Raw genomic sequence first — 18,870 nt, 5'->3', positions numbered from 1 at the left:
GCCAAGTAACTCTGCGGCCCACTCCACGGCCGCAATGATCATTTTAAGGTGTAGTGCAGCTCCTCCTTCAGGTGAACAAACAGAGTAGACAGACTAACGATCAGTTAGAAAATCAGGAATGCTCAGTAACTCAGACTGCAGCTCCAATCTGCAGCTCCACTCCGCCAAACAGTTTCAACAAATACCAAGCTCAGAGTGACCAAAATCACATAGCTACCCATGCAATAAACTCTCTCAATATCTGTGATTTACACAGTGTGACAATGTAACTCTTACTCTGAATTGGGGGGTGCGGTGGCCAAATACAGTTAAGGCAATTGAGGCCCGGTGAGTGCGATATTATATTTTCAGGAATCACAGCATATTGTAAGAAATGTTAAGAGCACATTGCACACGTTGAAATGGTGTTCTCTTATATTTGTTACTTTGCTTTATCATACGTAAAGATGGTTAAAAAGGCATGGGGGGTCATTACGACCCCCAGCGGTAACCGTGCCAGTAAAAATGGAACAGCTGCCGCCAGAGTTATGTTTTTCTCCGGCGCCTGGCAATGGGGAATCACCAGGGCATTACAGCCCTGGCGGTCACTGAAGCCAGGCGTTGGAAAAAGTGACTCAATTATGATCCATAAGGACTCAATGGGAATGGAGAGGATGGTTGCACTGGCACTGTATGCACCGGCACTGTTGTTACCGGACCGCCAATGTTATAATGAGGCCCATGGTCATGGGCACAGTGAGCCATGCACCAAAGGCCAAAAGAGTTATCCTTGTGTCAATTTTCAGGGTAAGATCATTTCCATATTGGATGGTGACTGGCAATATTCGCTAGCCTCCCTGCTTCTTTTGCTCTCCTAATAACTTCTGTGCACCCGCTAGCACAATTTAGAATGGGTGCCCACACTTCACTCAAAATTCGTTTTCATCTTCATGAAGTTTAATTACATTTGTGGGTCTTTGGCTGGACTGCTTGACCTTCAATGCTCTTTCTCTTGCATACCCTTTATGTTTGGCAAAGATGGCCGTTGAATGTCCTGCCAATTAGAATAAATCTTATGCCAACAATGCTCTCTACTAGGATGATGTCTTCAATATGCTCCCTGTTTGCACATATTTTCCCATGCCTGGCCTCGCTTTGAATGTGAGACCTGAAATGCATGTACACCTTGTGCTTTTCGGCAACACGTTTTTTTCATTTTCTCCCTTTAGTGTTATATTATTTTCATATTTAATGTAATTCCTCCTTTTTTATTTTGATCAAATTCGTTTTTCGGAACCTTGGTGGTTTTTGATTCTCTAAAACTCCCAATTCTCATATTTGGGCTATGATTCATACTGTTTTATACTAAATAGAATTGTGTTGCTACAAGGTAACTCTCGCACCCTCTCATGGTGTCCAGAAGCCAGAAGGTCCTTATCAAAGGGATTAGTTTATCAATGTATTGTGTATTTGCTGCTGGCACTTGCCATTATGCCCGCTGCCATCTTAGCTTCAATGGAATCCTTGGGTAGTCTTGTTGAGTAAGCACGTTGTGAGAGGAGCATATTTTTCACAACACTTAGGAAAACAATTTCTGCAGCCAAGCCAAATGCTGTGTCTATTGTATTGTCTTCCCCTTGTTAGTTGCAAACACTGGTGCTTCCCTTGTGTAACTGATATTAAAAAAACACTACACTAGAGGGGTCTCAATGAAAAGGTTTAACTAATAAACTAAATCACTGGTCACTATTGGAAGGCTTGATTTGGCCATAGTTCACTGAATGACAAATGCACTAACACATATAATGGTAAGCAAACGCCAAACAAGGCAAGCTTCAACTCCTGTAGAGGAGTGGCCGGGCATTGCTCTTGTTCCCATTGATGCTTTTACTGAAATAAAGTCTCATGGCTGATTACTCTGTTAACGGATAGCTATCATGCGGTCTGAATCCTTAGTAAATTTACTTTGGTGTGTTTTTTTAAAATCCATTGGCACTTACTTTATTTTAGTATACAATTTTATATTCTGTTATATGCTCATATGTTTTTCAAATCCAAATGTGTTTATGTACTCCTAAATGGCAACATTGGGAAGATAAATCGTGATAAGTGGTCACCCTAGAACTATTTGGGGGTCATTACGAGGAGACTTACCGGGTCATTCCAATCTTGGAGGACCTGGTAAGTCCCCATTCTGATAGCCATTCCCCATTCCCATTCAAGCTCCCATAGGGCTCAATGGGAATGAGAAAGGAGCTAATAACGGGCCCGTAAATTACGGACCCGTTACCCGTAAATTACGGGCCCGTTATTAGCTCCCTGGTCCCTTAGCGGCTCCCGCTAAGGACCGCTGGTTTTACCAGCTTGCCTTAGTGAGACCCGCTAAGGGACCTCGGAATGCAGCGGTAGGGGGTTAACGGCACCGGCATCCTTACCGGTGCCGTTAACCCCCTACCGCCGTCCTCGTAATGACCCCATTTATCTTGTAGCACACAGGTGAAAATTCTGGAAAAAAGACGGACTCAGCTCTTCATCCTTGCGCAGTCAATACATTGGGCCTCATTACGAGTTTGGAGGTAGCCATGGTGCTATTAGCACCATGGCTGTCTCCAAACCGGTCTCCAGTACCGGGTTCCTGCAATGGGGACTTACCGGGTCATTCCGACATAGGAACCCTTCCCCTTTCCCATTTGAGCCCCCATAGGGCTCAATGGGAATGGGGAGGGAGGTAATAACGGGCACATTACAAGTTTTACCAGACGTCTGATCCAGGTCCCGCAAAGGGAACCTCGTAATCAGCGCTACCGTAATGAAGGGGGCCGGTCCCGTACCAGCCCCCTTGATTACGGGAGTGCCAGGGTCATAATGAGGCCCATTGAGTCCAATTTAATTCAATAATAATAACACAAATGAGTTCAGTACATCAAAGTGGGAAGAATGTTGGACAAAGCACTGCATACATTTTATACTTTTATGTCATGGGGCAAATAGCACTGACATCTCTGCACCCTAGTTATGAGCATGTGAAAAGAAAGAAAGTTTCAGAAGTTTTTGAAATCCCACACTATTCAGTGGAATTAATTGTTCAATTTGATTTTGATTTCTACAGACACGCCATCCCAGAGAGTCCAGTTCATTCTCGGGACAGAGGATGATGATGAAGAGCATATTCCCCATGACCTCTTTACAGAGCTGGATGAAATTTGTTTACGTGAAGGAGAGGATGCAGAGTGGAGAGAAACAGCCAGGTGAGCATGTAATTATAAATTATAAACCATAGTTCATGTTCAATGACCAAACACTAACTGAAGTGTATTATATGTAGTTTTACTGAAGGCTAGCTTGTGAAACTAGATATTAACCATTAGATGCACAAACTAGTGGCTGCCCTTCTTCAATGGGTTTAGTTGTAGCCAATGAGCTCAAGTGACATCCTGGAAAGTGAAAGCAATGATAAGCATAGCTTATGTTGTATCAATGAGAAATGTGACATAGTGTCACTGATTTATATGGGGAAGCCCCCATGATGCCAGGGTGGTGAGGCTGCTACCTGATACTCTCCTTGGGGGTGGAACACAACAAGAGGATCGCATGGGGGGAGAACCCATTGAGAGCAGTGACCACATAGGGAGAACGTGGTATCCCTTTAGCTCTTCATCCTTCCCTCCCTACCCTTCTCTTACCCCTCCACCAAGTGCCACAATGTGCTATTTTGATACCTCTCAAGAGAAGATCACTGAAGAGAAAGACACTCAGATGGCATCTAATAGCAGTACTCAGACGAGGAGAAGGAGGAGGATGACATGAGTAATGAAGATTACTAACAGGAACAGAGGCATACGCTCTAGCCCTTGTGACAACATGATTGCTCTGCTGTCATTTAAAGGCAGAGAGGGAAGAGAACAATGGCGTCTTCATTCTCAGCTTGGTGCGGACTGAGCACTTTGCAAGGGCGCATAGACGCACAGCAGAAAGAAGCTGACGGTATGCAGGAGGAAGTCAGACCCACAGAGGACCGACAAAGAAGGTAGCAGACTAGAGAAGAAGAAGAAACTTACCTGTCCATTACCAGAGCTGCTATGCTGACACCAAATCAGTGGTGAAGTGCAGAAGAGACACACAATGGAACATGGAGGGTCCCGTTGAACCCGAGAGGCCACCACAGCCCCTTAGAAACCTGTAAGCAGATGGAAAGACACAGCTAAGGCCCTACAGGTACCACAGTGGCTAGTCTAAAGGTTGGGTGGACCCAGAGAGCATATGGGGCACAAAGCAAAGTGAAGGAGGACCATTCACCGTGGTTAAGAAACCTAGTGGAGAGGGTTTGGGACCCAACGCAGATACACATACCCCGAACAGAAACAGGGGGAAATACAAACTTTGCAAATAAAAGGGACACTCACAGGCCTTTGCAGGAGAGTAAATCAAGGCTGTGGACTGAAGGAACATTAATGCAAGATACTATTGTGAACAACTAAGTGAAGGGTTGGATGAAAATAACATCAATAAACTATTCGAGATTTACAGAAATCTTGAGGAATCTATGTCCCAACCCCAGATGCCTCTTCTGACATTGAACCTATACATTGTGGTGTTCTGCAGGGGGCTTGTTGGTCTCCCTCGTTGTTCAATCTTTACATAAAGCCCCTTTGCAATCTCTTAACCATCCAGGGACTCAATTTTATGGACTATGCTGATGACACTCAACTCCTGATTGAGTTCAGTGGAGATTACGAAGCTGACTCAATCAGACTAGTTTACATCTATGGTTCGGTAAAAAGTTGGATGTCCAGTAACTTGATGTGTCTGAATAGTGAAAAGACGTAGCTATTGATATTTTGATCTATGCAAGCCAGGACTAAATTAGGTTCAGAGTATACCCACATGTATATTGAGGGAAGATGTATAAACTACATTGACAGGGTTAAAGGAGAGTTCCGGGACTTTTTTTTTATTGTCCCTACGGTTCGGCCATGTGTTTTTAAGCATAACTCGGTAGATCGTAGAAAACTTTCCTATGGACCTTACCCGACTTTTCGTCCATTAACGCACTCGAAATCAGCCGCCATTTTCTGATAATCCTATCACTTGCCGCATCGCCCTGGCTCACCTGCTTTTGCGGCACTAAATCAAATCCCCCGCCCCTGAAACAGACTTTATCAAAACATTCATATTCCCCGCCTCTATCCGTGACGTGACTGTGCTGCGTAGGCAAACGCGCCCAGGCGTCTTCTACGCGACTCCACACAGAACCCGGAAATCAACACAGATCAGCTCACACAACACAGCGCGCCACAATTCGCAATATGAAACTGTACTTTTAAATCAAACCGCAAGATTGTAAATTTGGTAAAGTACATTTATTTGACATCAAATGTTTAGAGAATATTCAGCGATTTTCATTTTTATTTGCTCACGTTCCAAAAAGTTCGTTTTGAGGCACGCGATGTTCCTTTGCTGTACACAGGGTCTGAGATCATCTCACAATACAGCGCCACAATTCGGAATATGAAACTGTGGTTTAAAAGCAAACTGCAAGATTGTACATTTGGCAAAGTACATTTATTGGACATCAAATGTTTAGAGAATATTCAGCGATTTTCATTTTTATTTGCTCTCGATCCAAAATAGTTCGTCTTGAGGCAAGCGATGTTCGTGTGCAGTACACAGGGTGTTGGTTTACGATAAAATAAGCTCTTCGGTCGCACTGATAATCGCATGGCTGTTCCAACAACGAGGCACTAGGCCACCACAACGGTCTGTATGTTGCATCTAGCCGTTAGTACCGCGTAAGGGCATACTTGTACTTGGCGATCGTCCCATAAAATGGTCAGGGTGGTAACGTTGTTCACGCGGAGAAGCAACTGGCGGTTGAAAAAGCCGTCCGCCGGTGTCTGGTACTCGTGACACAGACAATAATGGGTGAAGTACCTGTTTGAAAAACATAAAAAATTAAATTAGTCTCACCATCAGATCTTTATTAAAATTATTCATTTTATATATTCGGTCTGGAAATTATTTCATAGCTAGGACAGTGCAACTGGGTTTTAAACGTCAAGGGGGGGCTGTAGGATACTGAGACAGTCCCTCAGTGCAGGGGTTGACAGGGAGTGCAGGTGGAGAGTGGAAGGGCCCAGGACCGAGATCGCAGACAGTGGACCAGTTGTAGCAGGGGAGAGGGAGAGAGAAAGCAGAAGCAAAGGTTTTGAGGTGCTTCCGTAAAAGGAGACGGTTCTCCCCAAGATAGTGCGTGGTACAAAACAATATGCCACATAGAACGAACAAGTACAACTTAACCCGTCTTTAAAGCTACTGTATAGTAATTAAATTGCGGTATAAACTCATCTAAAGAGTTACTTACATTATATTTGCATTTTCCATTGTGTCTGTGCGTAGGGCAGCCCCGAAATAACACTCCTTCTATGCCGACGTTATTTCTTCTAATGAACGAACATGAAATGGCTTTCGTTTCTGAAATTATATTCATTATCGTTTCTTACGTGGTCCCGGCCTGTCAAGGTCAAATAACAATAGAACCTTATACTGAGTCGTGGGCCATTCTGGCACCCGAGAAAAAATCAAAGCAGCTGACCTTCACTTTGAACGAGCACACATTCCTAGTTAGCTACATTCAGTGTAAGGCATTCTCACAGGACTTGAAATTTACACTCCATCTTTGCATTTTGTCTGCGTGCTTTGCAGCCCCACAGAACCATAAATACGGAGACATTCTATATTTTTTGAAAAATGATTTATATTACTGTTTGGTTTAATTTAATGCGCAAATGAACAAGGTTGGATAGATACACATATTCAATGGGCCTGCGACATGAGGAGACTCGAGAGAACAGACAATCAAATTACAATCATTTAAACCGTGATGTGTATTTCTCAATGAGTTCTTCTTTAGGTGGACATGGAACAGAGGCAATGTTGGGTGGCAATGCAGTTGTCCCCTGCACAGGTTCGTTCACAACTCCATTTATGTGCCTATCTAAGACGTCAACAATAAGTTTCTCAATAAACTCATATTGCATATCCTCAAACACTGGTTTGATCACCCATTGTTTACTTCTTTTAGTGAAGGCCTTATTGTAGCGAAGCGTCCCTAAAGTTCCGGTCGTCCTACTTTGTTGACGGCCAACATTATGGTTATGTGCCAAGACCGCTAAAAGAGTCCGATTTATCATGCCCTCCATGCCAAAATGCAATCGTTTTGGCCTGTACTTTAGGCACATATTGTGGAACACCTCCAAATCTCCTGTGTGGCAGAATTCCGTGAGTCCCCTCAAAGCTTTTGTTATAGTTTTATCAAATACAATCTTTTCAATGGCTTTGTGAGTGGGTGATGAAGGAATCAACCACTTCTTCTTCCGTGCCTCCTCTGTGGACAAATGGCCATGTTCACAATTGTGGAAATGTTGGTTCGTGTTCCATCGGTGAACGTTTGTACAGTGTGGCATTACTGACCGCCATTTTTCCAGTAGAATTTCCAACGACCCTCCACATGTTTTTGAGCTCCACCAAAGATGGTTGCTGATTGACTTGGACCACTGTGAAATACCTTGCAATTCTTTTTTTTTACCTGCAGCCGACAATTTTTTATTGATTGATTTTGCAAGATGCCAAACGTCAAATTGGTGATTTATATTTTTGTACTGTTCTCTCATTGTCTTGGCAATTGAAACGTGTCTGTCCGTGGCTATCAGGTCGATCACCATTCCCCGCGATTGTAGTTCTTGCAATGATGCTACAAAGCCAACTTTCTCCATGGCCACTGAGGATGTACTTTGTGACACCTGCACGACCACCGAACTCACAATTTTCTTACTTTCCATGTCCTGAAAGTGGTAGGTGCAGTACTTGGCTGAAAATCCTGGGCTGTCGCACTGTCCATCACCGGCTAGCCTGAACCGTTTGCCCGCGAATGTACTATCAATAGACATTTTTTCCATTCTCCAAGCTTCGCTAATGGCTGGAAATAGATAATCGGTTTGGTATTTGTAGAACTGAGTTTTCGCAATGAAATGGATTCCCACAAACTGAAAGAAAGACTCTAATTTTTTAAAACTTGAACCACTAAAAAGTGCAGCCGCTGCACAAAGTAGATTGCCTGCTGGCAGTTGTCCCAGCATAGGTTGTGCAGACCATGTGAAAGGATGATATTTTGTACAGGTGGCATGTATTTTAAGGTTAGTGCCTCGAATTGCACGAGTCACATTAATCAATGGCTCCCCACATACTTCCCCACCTACCAAATGCCCACAGTTAATCCGAATAATAATATCAATCAAACAACTATCGAATACAATGAATTTGGCCTCTTTCCTTATACTGTCACTCTGCATCCCAGCTGGTTCGGCCTGTAACGTTGAGGACATGTCACTCACATGAAAGGTAGAATCTCTGATATCGTCTTCCGCTATGTTCAGTGATATTGATGGTGTTTCATTGTCGTCTACTTCATTCTCTTCCATTGCAACATCTGTTCCTTCTCCAGCGATGGGTGAATAAAACAATTTCTTCAACTTTCTCGCGGTCTTAGTTTTTGCGGGTGTGGATTCTGTGAATTGATCTCCGACTGCATCCGAACTACCAGGAGGACATTCACTATCAATGGCTGGTGGTGGTATAGCTCCGTTGTCAATCACTTCATATTCTTCCCATTGGCACAATGCTTCTCCAGTCTCAAGTCCCTGCCAAAAGGTTTGACAAGCAACATCTCTCGTTCGCTTCACTGTCTGTGTAGATCTAGTTCGTACACCAACTCGCAACTAGAGGACAGATTGGAAAAGGGGTGTTCAGTTTAAACATAACTTACAGTATTGAACTATTAACAGTGAAAAACAACATAATATAGTGACCAGGACACTAACCTTCTTTTGCTTTCTTTTCTTTGAAACTTTCTTGCCTCGAACTTCAACATCAGGACGCTGTTGCTCCGACTCGTGTGTGCATGTCTCCACTTCCTCTTGCGCTGCAACGACTATGTTTTCCTGATAAGCACATCCATCACGCACTGACGCTCCATCGACTCCCTGAAACATAGAACTTTCATTAGTATGTATAATAATATCGAAAACACAAAATGTACTTGGGGACCAATACCCAGGTACATCTCAATAGCAAAACACGAATGAACGCTTTGTGTAGAACATTCAAACGACAATTATTCACGCATTGTTGATCTAGTTAGATGGAACTGTCAAGATCCATACCTCAGGCTCCTCATAGACTTCCATTGATGCTATTATTGAAGATGATGCTTCAGTGACTCCCTGAAACACAGTAATTGCATTAGTATGGTTTTCTATTTTGATAAAAAGAACAGAAAGTTTGTGCAGGCGTGAACGGCTCATCTAAATAGACCTGCACAAATGATCAGTTGTCTAAAATAAATAATGGATATCTAAATATGATTCGATTTGCTCGATCGTTGGAAGTGTCACCACCCAGAATTCTGCATCAACTACTAGGGGTGATGTTCTTGTAGAAGAAGCTCCGTCATCTCCCTGAAACATAGTACTTGCGTTAATAAAGAAGGAAGTATAGCGGATGTAATCAAGTCATATGATCTCGCTTGATCGAGCTGTCAGTATCCATACCTCGAAATGCATAAGAACATCAAGGGACGATGTGACTGCGGTGCACACTTCTGCAAGCTGTTGCGCCGACCCGTAACTGCACGCTCCCCCTTCTTCTTGGACTAATGCTCCATCGACTCCCTGAAACATAGGACTTTCATTAGTAATGAACACAATATTGAAAAAAGAAGACACATAGGAGGGCGACGACAGAAGGACATATCAATGGCTAAAAACGAAAGAAACATTGTGTGTAACAATCACGCTACAAGAATGCAAGATCTGATGATCTCCATCGATGGAACTGTCCTGAAACGTACCTCGAGCATCTGAGTGACATCAACGGTAGTCGTCAATACGTTGGACTCCTCAGCATCTCCCTGAAAGACAGTACTTGAATTATTTTGGATAACAATAATTATAACTGAAAGCAAAGACTAGAGGACGAGTACAAGGGTGTACCATTAGGTAAAATAATTACACGATAAATTAAAACTATTGATTTACATGCCTAAAACAAGTCAGTGGCAGAATAGCCAAGTAAGATTACCCGATAGGCGCTTGAAGTGGCTGATGACTGCAATAACGACACGGATGGAGAATCTTCCGCCTTCATATTGAGTGGATACATAAATGGGGAAATTATTGTTAGCTAATGCTACACACTACCGCAAGGCCGAGAGATAAATACGTAAACTTGACTCACCAGTGGAGGGATGTGGACGAATAGAGTGGGAATAGCGGTTGAGAGCAATTTTCGCCTCGCTCGTCGTGTGTTCTTCTTTATTAGCAATGATGTGGAGTACATGTCAGAGGTAAAGTGCCTGCTGCAGATGCGGTATCGATCACCCCTCTTGTCCGCAAAGACTTCTAGGACTCTACTTTCAAGCTCAGAGGGTGGATATCCGCAATATCGGACCCATTCTCTTATCTGATCTATTGTCTTAGGGAAAACATGCATTATAGTACCTTCAGATTTATTACGGGTCTTCGAAGGGCAACCGCCAATGGAACAGGCAGGCATTGTGGAAAGTTCTGAAAAGTAAAGATCAACAATTCTCTATGAATACCAATGTGTTAAACAATTAAATGACACATAAAAGGTTCAATGCAAGGTATGTTTTGGTTCTTGGAACTATACACGTTATTCACATGCGGATAAGTATTTGAATAACTTTAAAAAAATAGAAAAATAATTTGACTAAACTCAGAACATGTGACTAGTTCCTTGCATGTACTGTCTTGAACGAAAAGAAATTGGACGCAAAATGAGTATGGTACATGGCCTTACCTTGACGAGCAAACAGTTAGATGCAGGGATCAGAGTAGTTTCTTGTCGTAGAACAGGGAGCAGTTCACAGGTTGCAAACTGACGAGTTTCCTCGAAGTGGTCACGGATGTTCACAGAGACGAAGAGCAGATAACCAGCACCTTCACGGGTTGACTAGCAAAGTGCAAAGAAGTTCTCATTATAAATATGAAGTGGGTTATAAAGAATTCGAAACAGGGGTGTGTTTGTGAATGAATGACGTGTATATGTCGTGGCATTATGCGGTTTGCAGGGGGCCGTCCAGCGTGAGGGGGATGCTTGGCAGGAGACACGGGGTCTGGAGGTAGACATGGGAACAACAACCCATGCTCTATAGACCACTTTGAAGTGTACATGGTCTTTGGCACCTCTTGGCCTTTATCGCTCCCTGACAGCTCCACTTGCCAGCGCAAGTACCCCGGTGCGAACTGCCTTTGATAGGGCGGGGGTGGATTGGGGCGGTGGTCGTGCAGACAAGACACAGGAAGACTCGTGAATGGAGACACACTTATGTGGATTGCAGGGGGGCCGTCCAGCGTGAGGGGGATGCTTGGCAGGAGACACGGGGTCTGGAGGTAGACATGGGAACAACAACCCATGCTCTATAGACCACTTTGAAGTGTACATGGTCTTTGGCACCTCTTGGCCTTTATCGCTCCCTGACAGCTCCACTTGCCAGCGCAAGTACCCCGGTGCGAACTGCCTTTGATAGGGCGGGGGGTGGATTGGGGCGGTGGTCGTGCAGACAAGACTCGTTTGCCGCAGGGCCTCACCAAGGAGAGGCCATCTAACTGCATGTAAGAGGCAGGCTGCAGGATCTAGTACATGGAAGGCAGGGGGGTGAGTTTATAAATACCTCACCCTCCCAGGAGAATATATGGGTGCAGTTCACCCTGGAGACCCTGGATCCCTAGGCAGTTAGTCAGCAGCAGGCTGGCCTGTGGTGGCAAGGCGGCACGGGCCAGAGGGGGTCATCTCTGTACCCGGTGCCCAAAAGGATGATTTATTATGATCAACCATATTGATTATTTACCTATAACCATGTTTTGTATCAATAAAATCCAACGGCCTTCCTTTTATTGCCAACGCTTCAACAAAGTGGTGTGGTAAGTATTTTTGGGGGAGGAGGCAAGGCCGGGAGGCTTGATGCCAACCCGCAAAATAACATATGTATGTCTGCTGCATATGGGTTCAACGGTTATGTGGATTGAAGGTGGGCGGCCAGCGTGAGGGAGGATGCTGGCCGGAGACATGTGGTGTGACAAGACAAGGCACAGGAAGACTATTCAATGGAGACACACTAGATTCATTTAAAAAATCAAAACAACCATTGTTAAAATATATGTTGGGTTTTATTTTAGATCTTAATTTCAATTGAACATAAATAATAAACATTACACATTGTAAAGTTGCGGTTGCAGCACATCCAGGGAAAATCCGCGGTATTGTCCACTGTCGCTGGGGAAATGTTGTCTAATGGCAAGTACCGCACAGGCAGGTATTACTCTCCGAACGCGGTGTCCGAGCCTCCCGTGAAGCCACCAAGTGAAGCAACGATAGGCCACCAGCCTGTACCACCTGTGAAAATGAAAGATGCAAACTGTATTAAAATGACAACTTTCTTATCACTGTCGATTCAGGTAAAAAATGTCATTCTGCTTTGAAAAAAATTCTATCTAGAAAATGCACAACATGGAACCAATTTACATGCATTCGAATGATATGTAGATGTAGTTTTATATGTGGGAGACGACCATGAAATAGTAGTGGCATCACTGACATCACAACCAGAGTATACTTACTCGTTACTCGGATTACGCGGACGAACAGTGCCGCAAAGTTCGTGCATAAGCACCATCATCATCCTCAACACGGTCCGTGAGAGGCAGGCTTCCCTGAACTCTGGCAGCTCGGTGATGCATTGCGGACTTGGCTCGCCTTCCGAAATGTAGGCCAAGCACCCGGAATTTTCACGGCAGCAGCAGTTCTCCTCCTCAGTTGGCATTAGCTCGCACCGATTGCACGTGCACCAGGTGGAGACGCCGTCCATGCGACATGGTCCAGGCTCTTCATCCGTTGACTGGTCCTCCCAACTGCCGTCCGAATCCCCATCGTTTTCGCGTGCTTGCCTTTCCAGTAGTTCTTCCTCGGTGTACTCGGGCTCTTACATATACGGCATTATTGTAGCCATTGTGTGGTAAAGAAAGTAAAATAATTTATAGCGGTGGTACTGGTATCTGTTCACACGGGCTACAATCAACGAAGGTAGCTGACCAGAGCACAGAAACGAGTCACAGAATACTCAAAGTAACACACAGAGAGTAATGGAATCGAAAATCTGCTGCTGTGTGTTGTGAAACGGTGTGTTTATACTTATTGAGGAAAGAGGCGTCCTGCCATTTCCATGGCAACACTTCATTAGCTGAGGCGCAGCGATTGTTGACACGAAACGTGCTTTGGCGTTGGGAAATGGGCGGTACGCGTCTGCTGATGTCAGGCTCAGGGGCGGGGGATTTGATTTAGTGCCGCAAAAGCAGGTGAGCCAGGGCGATGCGGCAAGTGATAGGATTATCAGAAAATGGCGGCTGATTTCGAGTGCGATAATGGACGAAAAGTCGGGTAAGGTCCATAGGAAAGTTTTCTACCATCTACCGATTTATGCTTAAAAACACATGGCCGAACCGTAGGGACAATAAAAAAAAAGTCCCGGAACTCTCCTTTAAGATACTAGGAGTTTATGTTGACGCTTCCCTTGGCTCCAATGCACATTTTTGACGGAGTGGTTGGCGGCACACACTACCATTTGCATGTACTGAGACACGCCACACCTCTCCTGTCCCTTAGAAATCATCACACTCTGGTCTGAGCCATTGTTATGCCTCACCTGCACTATTGTAATGCCCTCTTGATTGGGGCAAATAAAAACACTATAAACCGACTCCAGATTCTTCAAAATGAAGCAGTGCAAATTATTTGTGACATCCCAAGGGGGGGGAGCATATCTCCCTGGCTAGGAAGAACCTTCACTGGCTGAACGTGTCAGCTAGAATCTGTTTTAAGGTCCATTCCTTGACTCATAAATGCATCAATGTTGATGCACGTGCCTACCTCAAGTAATGAATTAAACTGTACGCCGCTTTGAGATCACTCTGCTAAAATAACTTTGGATACTTGATCGTTCCCAGGTGTAAAAGAGCTAGAGGCTCAGGGCGCTCTTTCCCCATCCTCGCTGCACAAACCCGGAACAAGCTACCAAGGAACTAAGTTTGGACCAACGATAGCAGGTGTTTCGGAAATACCTAAAAACCTTTTTATTTGGTTAATTGCTCCTATGCTTTGGCCTTGCTATTCGTTCTGCTGGCCCTTGGTAAATGAGCTACGTGTTACTTAATGTTTTGTCCTGTGTTTCAAGTCCACTGTGTTTGTGTCAGCACCCTGATGCCTGCAGGCTTTGGTGCTCATTAAATAAATACATTGTAAATAGGGTGAGGTCTGGGACCCATATGAGAAAGGCATACCCCAAGTTATGACAGGGTAAATGGTCAACTTTGCAGAAACAAGTGACATTCACACACGCTGGTATGAGAGTAAACCAGAGCTGTGGAATACAGACATATTTGATAAAAATAGCACTGGGAATGAGCATGTGAAGGGGGTCTGGGACCCATGTTGGGGAAGTGCTCCCCAAACTATATTGAAGAGGAATACAACGTTTATGTGTGCCAGTAACACTCAGAGACTTTGGCAAGAGAGTAAACCAAGGCTGTGGGTGAAAGTGAAAACACAGAGACACAACTGGGAATTGAAGACCATGGTATAGCCTTATAGCCTACTTGGCAAGAGAGTGAGCCAACAAGAGGGGTATGGAGAATAGGGTCTGGAAACCTCAGCAAGTGAGAGGAAAATCACAGCACAGCTTTGGAGAGAGAAACAGGCTATTTTACCATGTTGCAGCTCCTGGGAGGCAGGTCTGCTCACAAGGAACACACTTTGTGTAACCCTGGACTGGGAAGACTCTAGGAAAAGGGAATCAACACCCAGACCTTCTGGAACATGTGTTTGCTTCACTGCACCATTTCTGAACTTATACAGAGAACCACTTTGTGTAACGCAGGAAAGACTCTGGGAAAAGGGAATCAACCCATATGTCTTGTGGAACTTTTGTTTGTTTTTCTACACCGTTTTTGAACTTTCATTTGCATCTGCAAAGCTGGGCATCAGGGAGGCAGCTAAAAAGACATTTCCCTTTTCACCTTATATTAAGTTTAGTTTGTGAGGGACAGGTTAGGATTTGGACACAGGTCGGTGAACTTTAGTTTGGACATCCTGACACTGACAGGTCCATTAGCTAGTGTTGTTGAGGCTGAGAAACTCCTCTTAGTGGTAGGGATAGCAAGGATTCCCCCACCCCCCATTTCTGTCATGACTAAATGTATTTTCCAATCAACATGCCACTCTTGTGTCTGTCTCTTACTCCTAGACCCTCATAGGACACTAAGGAAAAATAAGATACCCCCGTTCTTGGTACATGAATAACCATGTAGATTCTATGTGTGGTCCCTATTGAACTCTTCAGTAGCCATGGGATGCCTTTAGTGAGAGTAGTGAGAGCATTGTAAGGTCTAGCCTTGAGAATTTGTGTTCTATGCATAATGTTAAATATATTAATCTGACCTATCACCTCATATTCCTTGTATTAACGTTTGATGTGTCTTTCTTGTTCCCACAGTGATGCAGCAGGGTGAAATTAGGGAGTTCAAAGCATTTCTCTGGTCTTTCTGTAGCTATTGGTGCCCCCTATTTTCTTGCTCCACCAACCAGCTCTGTAGGTCCACTGTTGGGCAGAATTAAATTGTACTTGCCTGACAGACCTTCCAGAGTACAGTGGTTGCTCTATTTGAAACTGGCCTTCCTTCTGCTTATCTGAAGGCAGGTTTACTGTTGTATTTCACTCTTAGTAAAGTAAGTATAATGCTAGCTATGTCACAGCCAATCATGATCCTTGGAGTGTGGGCACTAACTGCTATGTTATTAAAAGTGTATAAGTGTGAGGATGTGAACACCTTCGTTTTTCTGACTTGTATTATTACAGTGATACAGATAATTATATCATTGAAAAGGAGTCCTGCGAATCAGACCCACTTTAATAATGCTCAATGCCAACAGCGTAGTTCACTCATGTGTCTTTGCTGTGACCAGTCTCATGATTTCCCCAGAAACTTCTCTGGACCATTCAGCAGATCGGGTTCAAAGTCACATATGCATTTCTGACAGCTATTGGAACACCACGTTACAACAGGCAGAGGTGACTTTGTAATGTTCCACACCTCTGGTGCCATGTTAAGCTGTTAACTATATGCTATGTCTGGTTATGACATGGTGGCTACTAAGGTTAAACAATTATACAGCTACAACATGTGGATATCATACTAGAGTCAGCTTGGTGAGCAGTACTCCAGACAGGATGGAAGTGTATTAGCTGTCTGGGCTGCTTGTCTACACAGTACCAAACAAAAATAGTTCCCAAGTAGGAAACTCCCGTCCACTTTTTATGGCTTCAGATAATAACCAAGAATTTTTGGAGAGCCAGAAGCACAAGAAAGTGAAAACACCTTCTTGGCTCCTTAACGTTCTTATGCAATTGAAAACACTTCAAATGTATTACAATTGAAACTATTCTAGGCCATAGAAATTCCAATGTCCATTGCATAGTGTGTACAGTATCAACATGTATTGCGAAGATAGGCCAACACGTTTCGAGTTTTGACTCTTCATCAGGGGCAAGTATGTTCTATATTGTTCTACAAAGGAAGTCAAAGAATAAGTTAGATAAGTCCCATGTATATCATACAAGTTATATTTAAACAGAGTTAATTAACAGTAACCAACATCTGTAATTTGCATCCAATAGCGTTTTTGGGCATCGATGAAGTTAAACAAAAGCAAGTGTATGACCCTTACCATCAAGATGTATAAATCAAGACTAGACTCTAAACCAATTGTTTGTCCAACCTGGGGAATTCAGCATTCCTGGTATGTCTTTTATCAGCCAATAGAGAGTTGCAAAAAAAAAAATCAGTGTTTATGAAGAACTCATTTTTATATTTGCTACAATTGGGTCTTTATGATACATCAGTGAAATAAAATTGCTAGGTGGACAATGTTACAGCAAAAGATAATATGAAAGCCATTATGATCAGGTTGACTGTACTAAGCCCATCAATATAAGCCAACTATCATTTGTGCTGACCTTGAGAAGTTGCTATAATAGGGTACAGTGGCTATGGCGGTAAATCAATTTTCAGACAGGAGCCTATAGTATGGTCTTGGAGCCAAATATCAGTGGACTATCTGTAGAAGAAACCCATTATCAATCTAAGTTAAAAACGCCAGGTTTGGGATTTAGGTTGTTGAAAAAGAAGGACATTGGCCCTCATTAGGACCCTGGCGCTAAGTGTTTAACGGCGCCGTAAAAGGCTGTGGCGCCGTTAAACACTAAGCGCCTTACTACGAGGTCCCTTTGCGGGACCCGACCTGAACGGCTGGTCTAGACCAGCCGTTAAAGTAGGGACCCGCAAAGAGACCTTGGTGCTAAGTACGGTACCGCAATTTGCGGTACCGTACTTAGCGGCTTCCCCAGTCCCATTGAGCACTATGGGGCAAAAATGGGAATGCAGAAGGGCCAATGTTCAATGGGGAATTACCGCCCTGCCAACCTTGGAATGGGGTGGTAATTCCCCATTGAACATTGGCGGACTCGTTACGATACCGGCACCAACCATGGTGCTAATAGCGCCATGGTTTAGCGCCAGTATCGTAATGAGGGCCATTATCTACGAAAATATAATTTACCTGATGGACTGTGGGTGGCCATAAATGTGTAGACTGGTTGTGGGTCCATAGAGTCAGTCCACCTTGAAGGATCTGGAAAAGTAGCAGATAATTCTACTAAGTTTAAGTAGGGGTGATATTATTTATTTATTTATTTTATTTTTACATTTGTATAGCACACAAACAGCCATTGGGCATCAAGGTGCTATTACTTGTAGGGCACTTAGTTACAGGGTACGTACAGCTGGGAAATGCATTTACATGTTGTACAATGATACATAAGTATACATAGTCAATTTATGAATACATTTTGAGGTTTGTCATTCATTTACATGTTGTACATTGATACATTAGGATACACAGTCAATTTATGAATACCTTTTGAGGTTTGTCAAGCGATGCAGGTGATTATGGGCTGCATCAGATGAAGAGCGTAGTTTTCATGGCTTTGCGGAATGACACTAGCGATACCTCACCTCGAAGGGTAGGAGGTAGGGCATTCCAGTGTGGGGGTGCGAGGTATGGGAAGCTGACGCCCCCTGCTATGGCTTCCTTTACCATGGGCACACAAAGCATGTTGGCATAGGGAGTTCTAGTTGGCCTTGTGGAGGTGGCTGGGTGGATTCTTTGTGATAGATATTTGGGTGCGGAAAGGTGGATGCACTTGTGGGTCAATGTCAAAGTTTTGAATATGATCCTCTCTTTTATTGGGAGCCAGTGGTCTGATTTTCTGGCAGCCGTAATGTATTGTCTTTTGGAAATGCCTTGAGATGCGCACAGCGCATTGTTCTGGATCACTTGAAGTCTTTCCAGTTTTTTTTGTGGATGTCCCTAAGAAGAGTACATTACAATAGTGAAGCCTTCAGCCAGTAATGGCTCTAGCTATGTTGGTGCAGTTCTCTTTAGAGAGAAAAGGCCTAGCTGCGTTAATGAGTTTAGTATGGTAAGCCGCAGAGGAGACAATTGCATTGACTTGTTTATTCATGGACAGGTTTGAGTCCAGATAGACTCTGAATGTTTTGACTGTTTCAGAGACTGGGATTATGATCGAGTCAGTGGTGAAGTGGATGAACCGTGTGTCGAGGTTTTTTGGATTGTCAGAGGAACCTACCAGAAGGAGTTCTGTCTTGATGGAGTTGAGGCATAGTCTGTTGGTTGCCATCCATG

The 18,870-nt window shown here is 43.8% G+C and overlaps 1 protein-coding gene across 8 annotated transcripts in view; it reads left to right on the top strand.

Moving 5' to 3' along the window:
• Positions 1-18,870, top strand: part of SLC4A10 (solute carrier family 4 member 10) — a 1,479,043-nt gene that overhangs the window by 788,430 nt on the left and 671,743 nt on the right. For all 8 annotated transcript variants that reach the window (XM_069616332.1, XM_069616329.1, XM_069616333.1 and 5 more), the window contains exon 4: positions 3,089-3,227. In XM_069616332.1, coding sequence (XP_069472433.1) covers positions 3,089-3,227 — 139 coding nt within the window. The remainder of the gene's footprint in view (positions 1-3,088; positions 3,228-18,870) is intronic.

This window comes from Ambystoma mexicanum, chromosome 9, assembly GCF_040938575.1.
Source record: "Ambystoma mexicanum isolate Mex_15411 chromosome 9, UKY_AmexF1_1, whole genome shotgun sequence".
Lineage (NCBI taxonomy): Eukaryota > Metazoa > Chordata > Amphibia > Caudata > Ambystomatidae > Ambystoma > Ambystoma mexicanum.
Note: the sequence above shows the minus strand (reverse complement) of the source record. Positions and strands in the feature narration are given on the sequence as shown.